The sequence below is a fragment of the Diadema antillarum genome, unplaced genomic scaffold, assembly GCF_040938485.1.
Source record: "Diadema antillarum isolate AM-2024a unplaced genomic scaffold, OU_Dant_1.0 seq00001117_RagTag, whole genome shotgun sequence".
NCBI lineage: Eukaryota > Metazoa > Echinodermata > Echinoidea > Diadematoida > Diadematidae > Diadema > Diadema antillarum.
Genome location: NW_027271931.1, coordinates 506529 through 524949, shown reverse-complemented (window position 1 = coordinate 524949; position 18421 = coordinate 506529). Strand labels below are relative to the sequence as shown.

Sequence of the window (18421 nt, the reverse complement as noted above, 5' to 3'; positions counted from 1 at the left end):
GAGAATCAGCCGCGCAGTCCCCTAGAACGCATTCGTTGGTTCACTTTACGGACCCACGCGAATAAAAAGTTGATAGTGACGTAGGCCGACTGGGAACCAATGCGAAGCCAGTATGCGGATGACGTAATCAAACTAAGTGACTACTTTTGTCCCTTCCTCGCTGCGGGTTGCTCCGTCGCGGTGCACTATTCACCGATGGGATCAGTGTAGAAGAGTCAGGAGAACGGACGAACGGTGCACGTCGAGGAGAAAGGAAGACCGCACGTTAGTACTTTCAACGCGAAGACTGACTAATGTAATACTGACGGAAGCTCGGTGAGATTGGATTATACCATCTGGATTGACGATTGGGAGAAAGAACTACTGAATGATTGCAGAAGCTAATTTCCCCCACTTTTCATCCGATTAAACCCGTCTTTTGTTGGCAACAATACTTTGGATACTTTATCACACCGGATTCTAACCTATTTATGTGTTTTTATGGCAACGGAGACATCGTGACAGCGGATAAAGGGTAGTACTAAAGGAAGTCACTTTTCCAAACTTTTCGGAACGAGGAGAGCCTGGTTGCTCCTTCGTTGCCGGGAGAGACATTCGGTCTCTTTTTCTTTTCTTTTTTTTTAATATATTGTTGTCTACTAGTGAAACATCATCGCCATCATGCAGGGAATTTTAACCAGGATAACCGTAGTCGTCATCGCCGTCGTATTCGGATTTACAGATGCCCAACAAATGGGTGTCCAGTTTGCACCCAATGAGGTCTTAGACAATAATTTCAACAACAATAACCTCATACCAACCTCACCGTCTTCAGACAACACCTTGACTGCGGGAATGTAAGTATTTTATTTTTAAGATTAAACCACATTCCCTTGTTCGGTAGTCCAGTATTCATTTAATCTATTCTTTTATTTTGTTTATTTTATCTACCCATTGATGTATCTATATATTTTGAAATAATCCTGTACCTGCTCGGGTGAGTGGGACTCTGCACAATTTATGAAACAACACTAACCTGTTACTAATTCTATACTATCAAAAGACTGTTTGTGTTCGACGTGGGGATATTAGTGTATGAAGTTTATGTTATAAGTGAAATTAGTACCTTTCACCCTAAATACTACTGGAAATGCCGAAATGACTTTGTCCTTCAAAAAAAAAAGAGATGGTGCAATCGCTATATTCATATTCTTCAATTCGCTTTCTCTTTTTTTCCCTTGGGGAAACGGGGATCGTTAACAAGAGAATAAATGCAGTCATATTATTTACTGCGTTCAGGGTCGTGTGATGTTGTATCCTATACACTTTAATCATCGTCATGATGAAAATGCGCAATTTGGTCACCAGAGAATGCACTTTATATGGTATCAGATTTTGTCTACTCCATTTGCAAGCACTCGTTAAGTTTTGCCAAGCGGTGGTAAATACACATAATATTAGTTTGCACATCGTCTAAACTTTTGCAATACAAATACGCACATTTCCACAATAATGCATTGTCTATTTCACCACAAACTCTGTAGGCGCCTACTTCACAAATTGAGAAAGGTCGTTGCCGAAGTGAATGGGAGGGGGGGGGGGAGGTGAAAGATACAGATACGTAAAAAGGAGAAACAACAAACTAAATAGTAGCTTACAAAAGGAGATCCAACTCATTGAGAGTTAGCAGAGATCTTATCGATCGTTAGTGGGTGTTTCGCATTTCTACATTCGCGCGAATGTGTTTACTCTGTACACAACGAAAGATAATAGTATCTACAATCCATCACGCATACCGAAGCAGATCCACTTCGTGCTTACACGAAGACGACCTTCTAGCACCACCACACGTCAAAGAAACAATATCGTCAACACACTCTATTGAATATAGCAAATAATATACTACGTTCTTGCCCTGTCGAGTGACACGAAAAGCATTGGGCAGCCTCGATGAACATTCCACCGATTCGGTACATCATGTATATATTACTAATGAGGGAAATTGGACAGGGCAATAAAACAGTTGTCTCACGACAACCGCGCGGCCTTGTGGACAACGTGACATCCGTTATCCCATCAAGCAAGTTCGTCCGAGCCGTTGTTACACTGTTGGCAGTGCTCTTGGCAGAGAATTTAGTATTAGACATGGTGGCATTACACTCGTACGCATTTTTCCCCAGTCCAATGTGCAGATGACAGTTATTAGTAGAGAGCGAATCACCTTGATTTTCGCCCCATAAAAGAGCAGACAACTGACGCGAACATCTTTGCTGTTGCCGCCAAGTTTAGAGCAGCCTCACCTTCCTGTTTAGAACTGGCCGTGGCCAGAGTGTACGTCTTGCTAGTTTGGAAGAAAACAGAGTGATATGATCAGACATTTTGTGTCAGGGAGATTCCCCTCTGCATAGTCCATACAGACTGTCTGTGATGGGAAGAGTGAAGTCAAATCATAGAACACGGAAAGTTTCTTTTTTAACGGTTTGACTAAAAAGTAGTCTTTTGTGTGCTTTTGGTCGCAATTACATGCAAATTGGATTAGGTTAACATTACTTAACCTCCCTTTGCAAAGTTATCCTAACTTACTAGATCGATACAGTTTCAAAACAATTTGACGTGGGGAAGAATAGATTTCTTTCTAACTGCATTCGTTAAAAAGGGTTTCAATTTAGCAAAGATTTATGAGCAAGTATATTGAAACGAAGTGTGGATGTGATGTAATAATTATGCATTTATGCAATTATGACAAAAAGTTTAGTAGCGCTGCTTGTGTGAAAAACATAACGAAATCTTAACTCAGATTATGAAATGTCTAGGGTTTTAAGAAATGTAGGCCTATTTCATAAGTCAACTGGTAAAACTGGAATTGAATTTCCCTCTTAGGCTAGGGAGACATAAATGATCGAAGTGCACCTTTAAAGATTGCTTGACTGTAAACGGAGATACACGTGAAATTCTAAATAAAACTTCGTTGTACTTTCTGCCTAAGGTTTGCATTTACACTCAGATAACCGCTTCCAAATATCAATTTCTGCCCATCTTGATAAGACATTCATGCACCCGTGGATCTACAACAGTCGTCGAAGTATTACTGGCACGATAAACACAACAATACACATTTATATATTATAGGCCTAAATACGGGATATATTGAACACCATTTTAGTTTAATAACAATGGTCATTGTCGCTTTCCAAGTACAGTTCTGAAACTTGTGTATGGAAAATTTAGTTTGTTCAGCTCCCGGCGAGCAGAACATCTTGGCGATTGTTTTTAGACTCTGCCGCTCTATTTCTTGTTTTGGAGAGGTGCTACACATTTACTGCGATGCCCAAATCGCATGGCGTGTTATCATGGTCACATAGACAAAGAATCCAGAGGACTCGGGCGATATAAACAAACATCGATTGTCAGACGATTTTTTTTTTCACCTGCTTTTGTCTTCATTTTTTGTTTCTTTCTCGAGTTGGGCCTTCTGAAATGATTGTCTCACTTAAATTGTTTTGCTGTTTGTCCACTGTGAATGAATCACCTACCGGAGCTGTGAATTTCTCGCTCTCTACACGAGCAATGATTGATCTGATCAAAGTCTCGGCTCGCATCTGAAATGAGATGTTTTCGTTTCCGTGTACACGACTTTTCTTTCCCTGCGTCATCTTGGTGAGAATATGTATAGATTTGAGCGTGCGATTCTTCGACCTGTCGCTGTTTAATAGCGGTATCCGGCTAAACTGCGTGGTAGAACTGTGAGAATTTATCCTAACTTTGGAGGCGAACAGGGTTGCAGAGTACAGAAAACAATGATGACAGCGCTCACGAGACATACCAGTACCACGACAAGCGTTGTTCAAGTTTGTGTCTGCACTTTCATGATGTATGATACTGTACTGAAAACGCATCAGGGAATTTCCGCTTTTGATAGGACCTTCCCTGCTCACACCTCTAGGGGTCACGAAGCATCTCATTTTCGTAGCTTTTAACCACGATTTAGTCGTACAGCTGTTATGTTTTCTTCTTCTTCTTAAGTTTACCCTTGATTGGACGTATAGGTGTGACATGAATGTGTGGCCATGGTTGAACGAGACTCTATGGCTCGTCTATCACTTTTCCCACCACTTGTCTAAAAATATATAGACCAACTTTTCCACGTCTGATCCGTTGTCGATATGACCGTACCCGACTCCGGCTTATTCTTCCTGTGTAAACAGGTGACAAGGTGTATATCTGTCGCGAATATGACACATTCATAAATGAAAGCAAGAAATGCGGTCTAGATATAGGCCTACCTGCTGACTTCAGATTATACATAATGTACACACGAGTAAATCTAGTGGACGCGCATCTTGAATTTCGAGTGTATAGGTCCTACTGGTAACGAGATTTTAAATAGATTTGTAGCCTTTGATATGTAATGCAAAGAGCTTCGTCTAGCGACGAGTTAACAAGTATAGTGCCCATTACCTTTGTAGCGAAGCGTGACAATGATTATGACGATGCGAGAGAGGGGATTGGAATGGCGGGGGAGGGGGTGGTAAGATGAAAAATGAATAATAAGGAAGGAAATACAACAACTGCACACAAGTTTTCGTGCGAATGCCAGAGTGACGAGGCACATTAATGTTTTCAGGGACACTGTAGGTCGAAAAATAGCACAGTGTGGTGGTAATGAACGATTTCCCGGCAAAATCAGGGGTTGCCAGGCAACAGCTGTTGTCACTAAGGGAACGTGAGACGAAGAAAACAAGCCCTATAGAACTTCTATAGAAAGCTCTGAATAGGTATGAAAAACACGACACCTTCGTTTGCACAGTGGTCCAGATGCAAAGGCATTGCCGTCTTTTATCGTTTGGTGTTCACGAAGCGAAAGACCGGTTTTGAATTGCTGTCAGTAGAACTCGACAACGCAAGGAAAGTTCAAACCGATGCGAGCACTAAAATGTATCCTCGCAAATGCGTTTATAGGCATAAAAATCAAATGTGATTCTAGCAAGAATCTGGATTTCGTATATTTCTTGACAGGCAAGCCATGTAAAGAAAATTGGTAAAGAAAAAATATATAGATGTGGGCTTTTCCTCTTTCCTATAATCATTTTATGAAGAAAAGAATCCGAAAGTGTATTTGTCATCAACGAAAATCTACTTGAACACAGTGTTTGTGTGTGCGCTAGTGTGTATGTGTGCATATTTGTGTAACCCTCACTGAACTTTACTGCTCAGCCTGCATTTGCTAGGACAACAGAAAACGGCACAGCCGTGTGACCTCGCTGTTCAAGTCAGTTTCTTTATCCTCGCAACTGATGAAAGTCAGTTTCTTTATCCTCGCAACTGATGAATTAAAACCGCCGAGTTGCTGGATGGCATTCTCAACTTTGGCGGGGGAAAACACAGACAGTTTATACAGGGTGATCCCAGTCACGAACGCGATCTAAAATCTAGTATAGAAGTAATTTGATTGGTCATCATCCTTGACTTGGAAGTCTACGTCCACTTAGATGAGACCTTGAGGAAGAGGAAATCTTTAGGAAAACATAGCGAGCCCTCGTACAACAAAAGACGTTTCCCGTCTTTCCGTCTTTGAAGAGTTCGCAGTAGTTCGTAACCATAGCAACGATACCGGTGCCGGTGATCGTAAACGCTGTTGAGCATTTTTTTTTTTAACCTTAGCGACTACACTTCACGTCTGCACTTCCTCAGCAAATATTGATTCACGTGAGATGTCTTTTCCAACAATAGGTATATCTTTTTGCTAGACATGTCATTTTCAAGCTTTTTTTTTCCAATACGAAGTTCTCGGTCTTTTTAATTTCATGAGACTTGTGTATGTGTGAGTGTCTATTCCCAGTGCTCATATAGTCATAATCTTCTTAAAACATACGACCAAATCTCAAGTCCCTGATATGTACGGAGACCAGGAAGAAAGGTTTCAAATCAATGAACGCGCTACATCCATGTGGTGACTTGAGTTCGCAAGACTATGGCGCTCGCGAACAGTGTGTTGATGATGTTTGTTGGTTTGTATGTGCGCACTTATGGGTGCGTGTGTGTTGGGGGAGGCGGAGGTGCTCTGAGTATGTGTACTTTGTAAGTCTTTTTTTGACTTGTGAGTGTTGGAACTGTGTCAAAGGGATTCGTCCCAGGGAACTGCGACGCTGAGGCTAACCGGAATGAGACGATTCCGTCGCGAACTTGAGACTAAATTGGATGCTAATTGCTTGTTTACAAATCTTTCACGCAGCAGTCTTCTTTCCATGCATCCCTCCTCAGTCCCTCATGTTGGGTTCCAAAATCGTCTCGCATGTCAAAAATCAAATCCGCCTATGTAAAAGAGCGTGGAATCTTGTCATTTCCGTTCGCGAAATTATCCCAGCGGCTGATGTTGAATCACTGCCCAAAACTAGGCATAATTGAATTTGCCCTCTATATAACTGATGATCATCGAACTGTTCAGGTGTTCATCTTTTTTGGGGTATTTTTTTTTTGACATATGCGATCACAATGACAATAGAAAACTAAGTGTGGTGTTGAGGGCTCGGGGTGAAGAGAAAGGGAGGAAAAATAGATAGCATGTTAGTCGCCGTCTTGTTCCGGAAAAGAAAAAAAATATGTCTAGAAATATTACTTAAAAGTAGCTGTGACATTAGCCGCAACTCTCGTTTTGCAGACTAAACGTGGGAACCGGGAATAGAGAGCGAGGCTCATTTTTTAATTCGTTATAACAAGGCACGAAAAATATTCATAATGATGTTATCTTTAATGGCTGTTTACCAAAGTGTGACGAGCCGGAAATGAACCAGGCTCGCTGTAACCAGCACCCCCTCCAACTGCCAAATTGATGGGCACTACATTCAGTCCATGGTCATGCTCTCACTATGTACGAGCGACAAATACGGAGCGTCCGGAAATCAAGCAAAGTCTGCGTAAAGTCAGTGAAAAGCAGAAGAAAGAGATTGTAGATTTAGTGGTTTTGTGTTCAATTTAAGGAGAATATTGGGGTTTTTTTAGGCCCACCATCTCGACATGTTCGAAAAATAATCATAAGTATTATCATTACTCCTCTCCTGTCAATAGCTTCATTCTGAATATAACACAATGACACCATGATATGATGTTTGAATTGCTTTCAACAACCATGTTATGTGGCAAGCCTATTACATCGATTTTACGGCAATGTTGTAGGGATCATGTTCCGAAATGAAGGAGAAAAAGAAAAAGACGAAAAAGGAAAACAAAAATACACTTTAGATTATTAAAGTAATAGTGTGATATATGTCGTCCGCATATCAAGTGATTCATACATTCTTCATTCATCCGCGCTCACTGAATAGATTCTAAGATGTCAGATACTTCAAACTTTCAAACTTTAGCTTACTTTTATAGGGTCTAAACGTTGACCTATAGGGCATTGTAGGGAGGTATTAGACGAGCTCACCTTGTACCTCCTCGCTCTAACCTTGTCTCTCACGTTCACTTGTTGACGTGTTGACTTTGACAACGCGGTAATAAATCTGTAAGATGCTTCATAAGCCATGATTGATTGGTCCGGGACCAATTTAAGGATGCCCTCTCGTTACCATGGTTACACAGATGGTTGCGACCTACCAGTGCCTACATTTGGAACATCTGAAGCCAATGCTCCCCCCCCCATCACCGATTTATGTGGGAGTTCTCACTCATGTTTGCCTCTTTGTCATAACCATATAGTATCTCAGTATCCTTAAACAACGATCACATAATGATGTTTCTCCTACTATCCCTCAACGCCTGCACTTTACATTCATCTAGCAATCATTATCACCAGTCCTGGTCTCCATCACTGACATTTGAACAGTGCTCCTCTAATCTGTATTTCCGTGAGTCTCCGTCTCTTTCTGTTTCTTTCTTTATTACCTCTCCTTCTGATCATCTTTATGTTTCTCTCAACAGCTTTTTTCCCAGTCTCTCTCAAATTGAGCATTCAGTTCTTTTATTTTTCTTGTTCGTCATTTTTGCGATCGCTGACGATTTGAGAGTGAGGAAACCTTCCTCAATTCTTACTCAATTCTGTCCGTCGTTATCTTCTGTTTTCTAAAATTCACTAAAGTCTCGATGCACACGAGTTCCATTAAACATCTTCTGACACTGCAGAAGATACAAGAATTAAGAGGGAAAGGGGGGGGGGTAGAAGAAGTTGTCTATAAGTATTAAGTCTACTCGCCGAATAAACGACACTTAACGGGTCAGAAATAAGGCCTTTGTCCATCAGTAGGTGGTAATCCAGCCCAACGAGTATTGTCGAATGGAAGTACCAACGTGCATGGATGGAATAACGAGGATTGCTGCTTTCTCGGCAAGGGACGTGTTCGTCCGTGCGTTGAATTTCGAGACCGTACGGAAAGCCCTTGTCCTGTTCACCCTTTCTTACTCTTGAGGAGCCCCATTCAACGTATACGGCTATTTTCAGTAACACATTATTACTTTCTATTTGTCCAAGCTCTCAAGAATTACAAGTGGTTCATGAAAGCACGAAAATAGCGAGAGATCATGGCGCTTTGTCGGCTCGGTGGAAGAAAAAAAAAAGAACACCCTAACACTCAGTTATGCCCGCCTTTTTCTAAACTGATTGATTTTACAAGATACCAAAGCTAAAGGCAGCTATATCCAAGATTTCCACAAATCGATATCACTGGCAATAATGTGTTAAGAGAGACTGCTCTTTGCTTCCTTTGTAGATTTCTAGCCGGTGAGAAATCTCAGCCAAGTTTTAGATAGTGATGTATGGTAATTAATGATGTTGTACCAAGTGCGACGAATGAGATATGTGTAGAAGAGTCTGCGATCCATTCATCGACATCTTTTCAGACACATCACCTTAAAACGTAGACAGAAAAATTCGTCTGTCTGGAGGAGTTAAAAAACAAAATCCGACATTTGTTCCGTGAAGCCAGACGCAATCTCCGCGGAAACATATCCCCGACGACAAGATACAGACACGACAGACCGATCTTTCGGTCAAACTTGACATCCTCGGTAGAAGAGTTGTCATGGTATCGATCCAGTCAGACGACCTTTTATGACCACTGCCCCTCCCGCTCCATGTGGGATGGGGGGGGGGGGGGGGGGGTGGCTGAAGGGGGGGGGGGGATTGATATCGCCACAATCTTACGCATAAATTACGCTTTATATTTCGTGCCGCTCTTCTATTCTTTACTGTCTGTGTTACTCTGCCTATCTCTTTGATGATTTTCTTTGCAGTTATGGTAGATTGCCTTATCTAACAAAGTGTGTGTGTTTTGTTTGTTTGTCTCTGTTGTTGTTGTTGTTGTTGTTGTTGTTTTTAACGTTTTCCTGTTGTCACAACTCGGGCCTCGAACCCCTTACTGATCCTGCATACAAGAGGTACGAAGATGTTTGGTTTAGTAACCAGTGGTGAGGAGACGGTATACACAAAAAACAAGTGAGACTGCAGAAAAGAAGAAATGCATGATTGCTACAAAGGAGTTGGGGGGGGGGGGCAGGGCAGGAAAAGACAGGGGGAAAATTGTGTCGTGTGTTTGTGCGTTTTGTCGAGGAAATCCACGCAACAAGTCATACTATGGCTTCACCTGCGAAAAGATTCCATTCATTTCCGAGGGGAAAAGGTGAGCTATTTTACCTGAACACATCAATCAGTGGTACTGACAGTGGATTAAAGGAAATGGGGAAAATACCCCCCCCCCCCAAAAAAAAAAAAAAAAAAAATGCGCAGTATTACCCAAGCCTATCCACTACCTAATCTTTACAAAGAGTGTCATCGATCTCCGCAACCTATTAGGAAACGCTCGAGTTCAAATCAAATCACCTACTTGTTGTACGAAAGAAGTGGACGAAAATATTAAAGGAAATTTAAAGAATGTTTCCGAAACTAAACTGCACATTTGGCCAGCTTGTTATTCCTGCTATACTGCGACAGGATGATTGCTCGTGCGCGGAAAAGATCTGAAAAAAAAAGGAGAAGAAGAAAGACCAACCGTAGAGTATTAATTGATTCGGTTTGAAATTGAAATGAATTTGTTGATCTGGTTTGCTGCGATTGATTTGGTTGGGTTTACTTCTGGGTATATTAGATATACCAAATAAAAAATAACTAAAGCAAGCCAGCCAGCCAGCAAACAAACAAACAAACAAAAAACACTACCACCACCAACAACAATAAAACAAAGACGGGCGTTGCATACAGAGTGCGGAGAAGCACCCATGGCGAGGTGACCAACTGATTCGACCTTTGTACACCTCTTATCTAAGCAAGGTGTAAGTATGTCACGCTCTTGAAAAAGAAAAAGAAAAAGTCACCCCTTACATCTGTTGCAAAACTTTCCCCAGTATCTCACCTGAGCAGTTGGTGTATCCAGCGTCGAGTGTATCAGGTGTTTTCGACTGATGCCGCCAGTTGTCTAGATCAGATCACCCGCAACGCGACAAACACCACATGCTTGAATCGGATCATAATTGCATATGATAGTGAGTAAGACGCGAGTTGTTAAAGGCATTATTTACCATTTTGCAGATGAAACAAAAAGTCAGCTTTAGTGCTTTGAAATATAGTTATAGAATGTGAGTTAGAGATAGAAACGACTAATGTAAAAATTTGAATTCGTATAGTTAATGTTACGTATTGTTGAATATACAAAATGTGAATAATAGATATAATAATGAGAAAAGTTGTGATATCTCCTTCTTTCTAAGGCTTTATTGCAAAATATTTACACGGTAGGATGTTTTGCAATACAACTGACCTACACATATGCATCAAATGTGATATCTCGAAAATCTTTGAAATCACTGCTCCCAATGGTAAACAGGACCTTTAAGAGTGGGTCTATATCTTATAATCCTTACCATGCTTACAGGACGTTACCTTTTGGATCCTGGTGAGAAGAGTAGAAAACAAAAATAATGTTTATGGGAATCACTGAAGTTCGCAGCGGACGGGTTAACCTTTATTGACTTATGACAGACTTGTTAAAGGTATTATCTACACCATTTGCAGATGAAACAGAAACCCAGCTTTAGTGCTTCGAAATAGTTCTAAAAAGAGAGCCAAATGTGAAGCAACCAATGCAAAAACTTGAATCAGTACACTGTATTATCAATGTTAAATATAGTTAAATATACACAATGAGAACAATGGTTATAATAAAAATGTTACTAGCCCGTTCAGGCTGAGCCTCGAGTACACTCGGACAAGTGTCTATGGGAAATGCGTGTTGTAGCAAACCCAGCCCGTCCTCATCGTGTTAGACCAAACCGTATACAGTTATGGTTTATTCAGAAAAATAGTGATATCTTCTTATATTTTAGGCTTTATTGGGAATTCTTTATATTGTAGGATGTTTTGTGATAAACACCTGACCTACACACATACATCAAATGTGATATCTCGAAAATTTGTAAAATCACTGCTCCCAATGGTAAACACGAGGTTTACGTGCCTACTGCTCTTTTGATGAATGGGTGTCTACATACGCACTCCGTGCACCCCTCCATGTGGGCATGAAAACTCCAAATGTTTTACCTTCGCCAAATATTTTGGCATTATTCTCTTTTCAGAAAGACTCTTTGTGAGAGCATGTAGTTGTTTATCGCTTGAGAAAATAGATACCAAAATGAGAGGGAAAAAAAAGCTTAGTGTAAACAGACAACATGCGTAATCACATGCCATCTCTTTTCCACCTCTCTTGTACCCATGTACCTGAGTTACATGAAAATATTCATTTCTCTTGGTAAAAATGTAAATTCTTTCGGACACGCCCATATGATAAACCAGATATAGAGTAAATACATATTAGACTGACGATCTTCAAACATGATTCTTCGCCTCTGAATCAATGTGCGCCACGCACATTATAGTAAGGGCGTAGCCTGGTGTGATACCAGGGCCACTTCTGTTTGGCTTTGGTTGAACAAGCGAATTTGGCATGATTACCGTGTCGTCTGGCCAGGCAAGTCACAACAGAGTGTGTATAGTAACCTCCTCTGCGACTTCTGATTGTATTCCATAACAATAATCTGTTGTTTACCGAATTCTCGAGTTTGTACCCCGTTTACTCCCACGCATAGCTATATATACCGCTGGACTGTCGTGAGCATTATGATCATAGTTCGATTATTTGTTTTTACCACCACGACGGGTTCTTGCTTCACACCTGTAAACAACTTCCCACAGACGCATGAGCTAGACTTTTGTATCTCTTCTTTCTTTTTGGTTGATTTTATTTATTGTCTTGTATGCGTTACAGTGAAGGAATTCGAATTCGAATTTGTTCCATGCTTGCTTCTTTACTTTCCTCGAGACTTATGTCTGTCAAACTGCGATTAAGAAAGGACAAGTCCACCTTCATATACATAAGGATTGAGAGAATGCAGCAATATTAGTAGAACACATCAGTGAAAGTTTGAGGAAAATTGGACAATCCGTTCAAAAGTTACGAATATTTTTAGTATCTGCGCAGTCACTGCTGGAAAAGAAGACTACTACAGTGTATGATGTCACATGCGTACAACTATGTAAGAAAAATAAAAAAAGAGAATTTCACAAAACTTTACTTTTTGAATAAAGTGCACAGTTCTTCGACTTGCTACTGACGTATGTTAAGGGTAATATTATTCCCCCTGCCTTCTGAAAGAGAGAAGTCGAGTGTTCGTTTGTTATGGAAGAAAAATATAAATTATGTTGAATTTTCTTTATTCTTTCTTTATATCGTTGTACTCATGTGACATCACAAGCTATAGTAGTCTTTTCATCCAGCCGTGACTGAGCAGAAACTTCAAAAATTCATAACTTTTTAACGGATTGTCCGATTTTGCTCAAACTCTCACTGATGTGTTCTACTAATATTGCTGCATTCACTCAACCCACATGTCTATGACGGTGGACTTGTCCTTTATTAAAGGTCTTAAAAGGAAAACTATCTTTAGTCTTTCACTTTTTTTCTCTCTCTCTCACATTATTTTGCTATAGTGTCTTATGACTCTATACGCCGAAACATATCATTTTGTTGTGCCTTGTCTTAGAAAAATTTTTCCAGCCCCCAGATAGGCTGTATTTTTGGAGAGGAGTTTTCATCGCTCCTCAGTCAGAACTCACTTGCTCTCCTCAGACGGATATTCTATTTTCGACACTTCTTTCCTTTCCCCGCCCACTCGCCCTGAATGAAAAAAAGAAAGATAGGTAGAATAACTTTCAAAATGTTAAACGTTTTATGAGGCTAAGGCAAAGGAAAAGATGTAGTCTTAACCCGCAGAAATATCCCCGAGAATATAACGATACTCACAAGAAATAAGTAGAAGAAGCAGGGAGAGAAGAAGGAGCAAAAGAAGAAGGAGGACTCAGGAGAAGAAGAAGGAGGAGAAGAAGAAGAAGAACAAGAAGAAGAAGAAGAAGAAGAAGAATAACAAGAAAGAAAGAAAGAAGAATAAAAGAAGATAGAAGGGGATCTACATCACTGCAAACACATCGTTATCATTTGACTTTTAACCCACTACATAAGACGTACTCCCACAGACGTGTAATGTTTTCTTTTGAACTACTCTCGCTACATGAATGGTAGTCTCTTAGGGGAGTAAGACAATGAGAAAATTGGCAACCTAGTCACGCCAGAAGTCGCGAGCATCAGAGCAAATCACAGATGATGTCATCTCACCAACCTTTCAACACGCTAGCGTGACCGTACTTATTAAAGTCCGTGAAATGACACACAGTGGGCAACACCCTGCCATGCTTTCAACACAAGAGGCTATCCTCCCGTTGCCATGGTTACCGTCTTCGCACCACGCATCAGCCCGAGCGATCCAGGCACGCTCGACGCCTATTGGATGAAAGTAATTCATGCGATATATGATTATTTATAGAAGTCTGCATATAGAAGTGCAAGATTTGACGTTCCGTGTTCCTGCTTAGGTGCTCAAATGCACGTTGTATTGAAAATTCTTTTTTAGTGTATATTTCTCTTTGCCTTGCCGACGTCATCACGTAATTACAGTGCAATATTTTGACTTCGTATAGACGCTGATGTGGTATATGACTTACATACGCATATACGCAGCCCTGCAGCTGTCGAAATCAGCAGCCGCTTCGGTGTAACTCGCGTCTTTATTTGCACAATTATGCAAAGTCATTTTTTTCCCTCGATTGCCGTATTTACTACCCGATGGCACCCCGCCCGACATCTTGAGACAACTCACATTCCAAAGGAAGAACGATATCTGTTTACATAGTCTCCCGTACATACCTGTTCACACTGTGAAGAAGCTATAGATAGCTATCAAGTATACATTAAAAATTACTGCTTCATTGTAGTGTTTGTTTTGTAATCAGGGTGGGCCATGTTGTGTACTATCTGTAATCTTTCATACCGTGACTACATGAATCGCCAAATACACGCCATGGAGAGTGTCCAATGTAGGCAACGTCAAGAGAACGCAATACACAAAAATTAATGAAGAAGAATATAAGGAAAAGCGTGAGCATGCGCAATTGATGTTCGCCTTTGTTACGTTCCCCCTCCTCTCTTTCTCTTTCTCTCTTACTCTTTGGTGATATGCAGATTTTTTTTTCTTAACTGCAAACATATCTACCAATTAATGCGATATTTGCCAAGATTAGTATTTCATCGACTTAACGTGTCGTATTTCTCTTTTAAGCCACCGTGTAAGAAAAAAAAACTCACCTTACTAATTGTTTTCCAAATGGTTTATAACATTAATTGTACTTGCAATGAAAAGGCCTCAATGAAACTTTCATGATTTTCTTTTTTAAAGTCATTTTAACGATCACATCCATTTGCAGCATGCATTTGAACAGATATATGGCGTTAATTATATACAAATGCTGTGGATCATCATCAGCATGTAATCGAAATCTGTATACAGGCATACCTGACACTACATAGTATTATGGAACAGAGAGCAAACTTCAAAGAAGACACAATATAACTATTATGTATTCCGAGTGTAATCGTTATATGTAGAACAAATGCCAGAAAATTGCAGATTGTGTCTTTGTTTCTCTATAATACAATCAGTGTGTACTTAAGGTGCCTGCATATCATAGATACATATTCTGCTATATACCTTCCTCGCTGCTTTTAGCGTTACACTTCATTTAGCTTACACTTAGCGACTGTCGGTTTCTTCTCTGTCTCGCGTGGGACTTAATTTCTCGAGACGATTATAAATGATTTCCTGTGGCATTAGCATCCACAAGGCACAGTAGACAAGCACGTCATTTCGCGTGTAATCCCGACTTGGACGCGAATGTGTATGCTATTTTCGTATCGTGGGCACAAGTCACATTACGTTTTGTGCTTGGACGTGGGCGTTCAATGTACATTGTGTGTGTGTATGTTTATGTATTATGCGCGTGTATAGATTCAGGGTAGACCATAACAACGCGATTGTTCTGCTAAAATTCATAAATATGCTCTGAAGTTGTGATAACAATGGCACACAGACAGAGTATTTACATGCATGTGTTTTACATACTCGGAGACGGGATCCCACTGTAGATGTCACACTTGATATTATTGTTCAAGCTGACTTTCATGAAACGAATGGCGTGTAGCCACTGTTTCGTGGAAAATCGGACATAAAACCTTACAATGACGGGATTTTAAAATTTCACATTACATCACGATAGAGTGGCGCTGGTTGCAACCACAGCATGTTACACAAATTGAATAGACTGATGACGTCATCAGTACACAAATTATTCATTTAAGTTTGAGTACGGTTATATAAAAAATCGAGTTGTTGGTCCATCACTATACAACTAAAACTACAACTGCAACTACAACTACAACTACAACTACAACTACAACTACAGCTACAACTACAACTACAACTACAGCTACAACTACAACTACAACTACAACTACAGCTACAACTACAACTACAACTACAACAACTACAACTACAACTACAACTACAACTACAACTACAACTACAACTACAACTACAACTACCACTACCACTACAACTATACAGCTACAACTACACAACTTAGTGTTTGTCCAATTCTAATGAAACTTTAACTTTAACTTTAACACGGAGTAAAGCTTCCCATGAGTAATTGAAGATCATTATTTTTGTCGCACATTACTTGGGCACTCCGCGAACGATGGCGCACCCATCAGTCTCCCGACAGTTTTATCTCGCGTAAAGCCCGGGACGATATATTCCCCGTATTTAATGTACATAGTTCATAACACTCGTAGGTGTAAAGTGTGTTAGTTCAACAATCGCGGGTAAAAACAACTATTAAGGATCGTGTCAATATTTGATTTACGGCAATAGGAAGGAGGAGAATGCTGATGAGGTCGGTTTGGCGACATTTTGGAGTCTCGTCATTCAGGAGACGTCAACCGATGAAAATTTCTCGGCATGGGCTCTCGACTGCAATTTCAGAAACGTGTTGAAATCGCCACAAAATCCTCTTTACAATGTGCCGGACAGAGGCTTTGAAATCTCTCCCTTTTTCAGATATTCACTTGAGCGCGATGAATGAAGAAAAAAGGTGTACGTGTTGTTCCCGGCTCCTTGATAAAAGACCGGCGAAAGAATGTGTATTCATTACAGAAGAGTTTTCAGAAGAATTATTCATTCCTTGATAATAAGAAAAGGCCTTTGAAGTGAGAGATTTGCGACTGTTTAATATACTGATTTTGATTTTCGCGTCCCACGTTTTGTTACTGTTACAACCAAAGCTTGGTGCGTTGCATGCAGGGCTGTGTTTGTTTTGTTCCCATGGGTATTTATGTTGCACTAAGGCGTTTGTCGTCGGCATTTCATGTTAGTTACGAAGTGGAAAGAAAGAAGGACAGACCACTCAAAACAGCAAAACCCGGCCCAATAAAACAAACATGCCGGATAAATCTTAAATATTAAATACCAATATCAACGATACTAACAAGAATAACGTTTAATAATGAGTCCAGTTTGGCATCTGCTTGTGTTCAGTGACATGTGTTATTATTTTGTTTGGCTCGTGCGCTGTCTGGTTTCGCCACGCTGATTTCCTGGATGCTACCCAAGTCTCACATATTAATGACCCGTGTCCCACGTAACGAGCATGACAAAATGAAGACATCATTCTCCACGCCAACTTTACCTCACGCATGCAAGCTGCACTCTCGCTCTCGTATAGCATCAATGAGGAGAACAGCATCAGCGCGAAGCTGCGCTATTTGTTATAATAATTATATACGCGCACCGTGGCATACCGAAGCTGCAGTCTGCTGATTGGGCGCGCCAACTCAGGTCTCTCTCCGTCTCAAAAAAAGAAAGAAAGAAAGAAAGAAAGAAAAGGGAAAAAAGCAACGATCGCTCATTGGCTAGTGTGGTAGCCTTAACCCTTATCGAGCTGGTCTTCCACAATGCTCCTGACGTTCGCTGCAGTGTAGATGGATAGTGGTAACGACAGATTTCACGGCAGCCATAACTGCAGCAGAGGACGCGGACCTTGTGGTTGCTGTCGCTGCTTGCCCAACTGACCACGCGATCAACTCGCAGTGCTGATGACTTCGCACAAACCGCCAATTTAGGCATTTTAGGAAGACGGAAATGACCAACCAGTTGGGCAATCTGCTGCTAACGTGGTGCGTCACGTGAAAAATGCTAACACTACTACTACTACTACTACGACGACGACGACGACTATGCTACTTCTACTGCTGCTGCTACTACTACTATACTACTACTACTACTACTACTACTACTACCACTACTACTACTAATGATGATAAAAAACAGTATCGTCCAAGTTTCCTGTTGTCCTTGTGACACACCTCCGTGACAGTCTTTAGTACCGTAGTCTCCGCTTTATCATTGGACACCGCTTTATCGGGTACATCGCTTAATCGGGTATGTAAGGATCGCTCTGCCAAACACCGCCCAATTATGCGGAGAGTACTGAATTTGTAACGCGGCTATGTCAAGAGTCATTGCAATATCCTCGAGATATTTGCAGTACTTCCACCCTCCTTCCAGTGGAACCTTATTATGCATTCACACCACTCATCTTCGACATACAAAGTGGCCTTCAGCGTTATTTCCTTACTTTAATCAGGATTCATGTGGCCTTTGTGCTTCTCAAGATGATTTCAAAGTTGTCGGAGGAGTAAAAACTTTTCTCAAGAATAAGTGTGACATCGATTCGACCAAACCTCAACTTTATACAGAGGAAATTAGTTTTTAATTCATCCAAGAATTACACATACAAGCAAAAAACAGACAAACAAACAAAACTTAAATGTCATTTGTTTTTGGCTTCTCGTCTGCCCTTGGGTTAGAAGGCCCACACATGCATGGAGAGTTATTCATAATGAGTACGAGGGAAGTTAATTGGATTTTTATATCCTTATGTTTTTTATTCCGTATCTCTCTTTGTTACATCACCGCCGTAAGCGCCTCATCAAGTAAGGACTCAACGGAG

General features: G+C 40.7%; 1 protein-coding gene across 1 annotated transcript in view; it reads left to right on the top strand.

Annotated features, from left to right (window-relative positions):
- The first annotated feature begins 220 nt into the window (after positions 1-220).
- The window catches only part of LOC139743862 (uncharacterized), a 242529-nt gene continuing 224328 nt past the window's right edge, over positions 221-18421 (top strand). The window contains exon 1 of the mRNA XM_071654325.1: positions 221-836. Coding sequence (XP_071510426.1) covers positions 661-836 — 176 coding nt within the window. The 5' untranslated portion in view covers positions 221-660. The remainder of the gene's footprint in view (positions 837-18421) is intronic.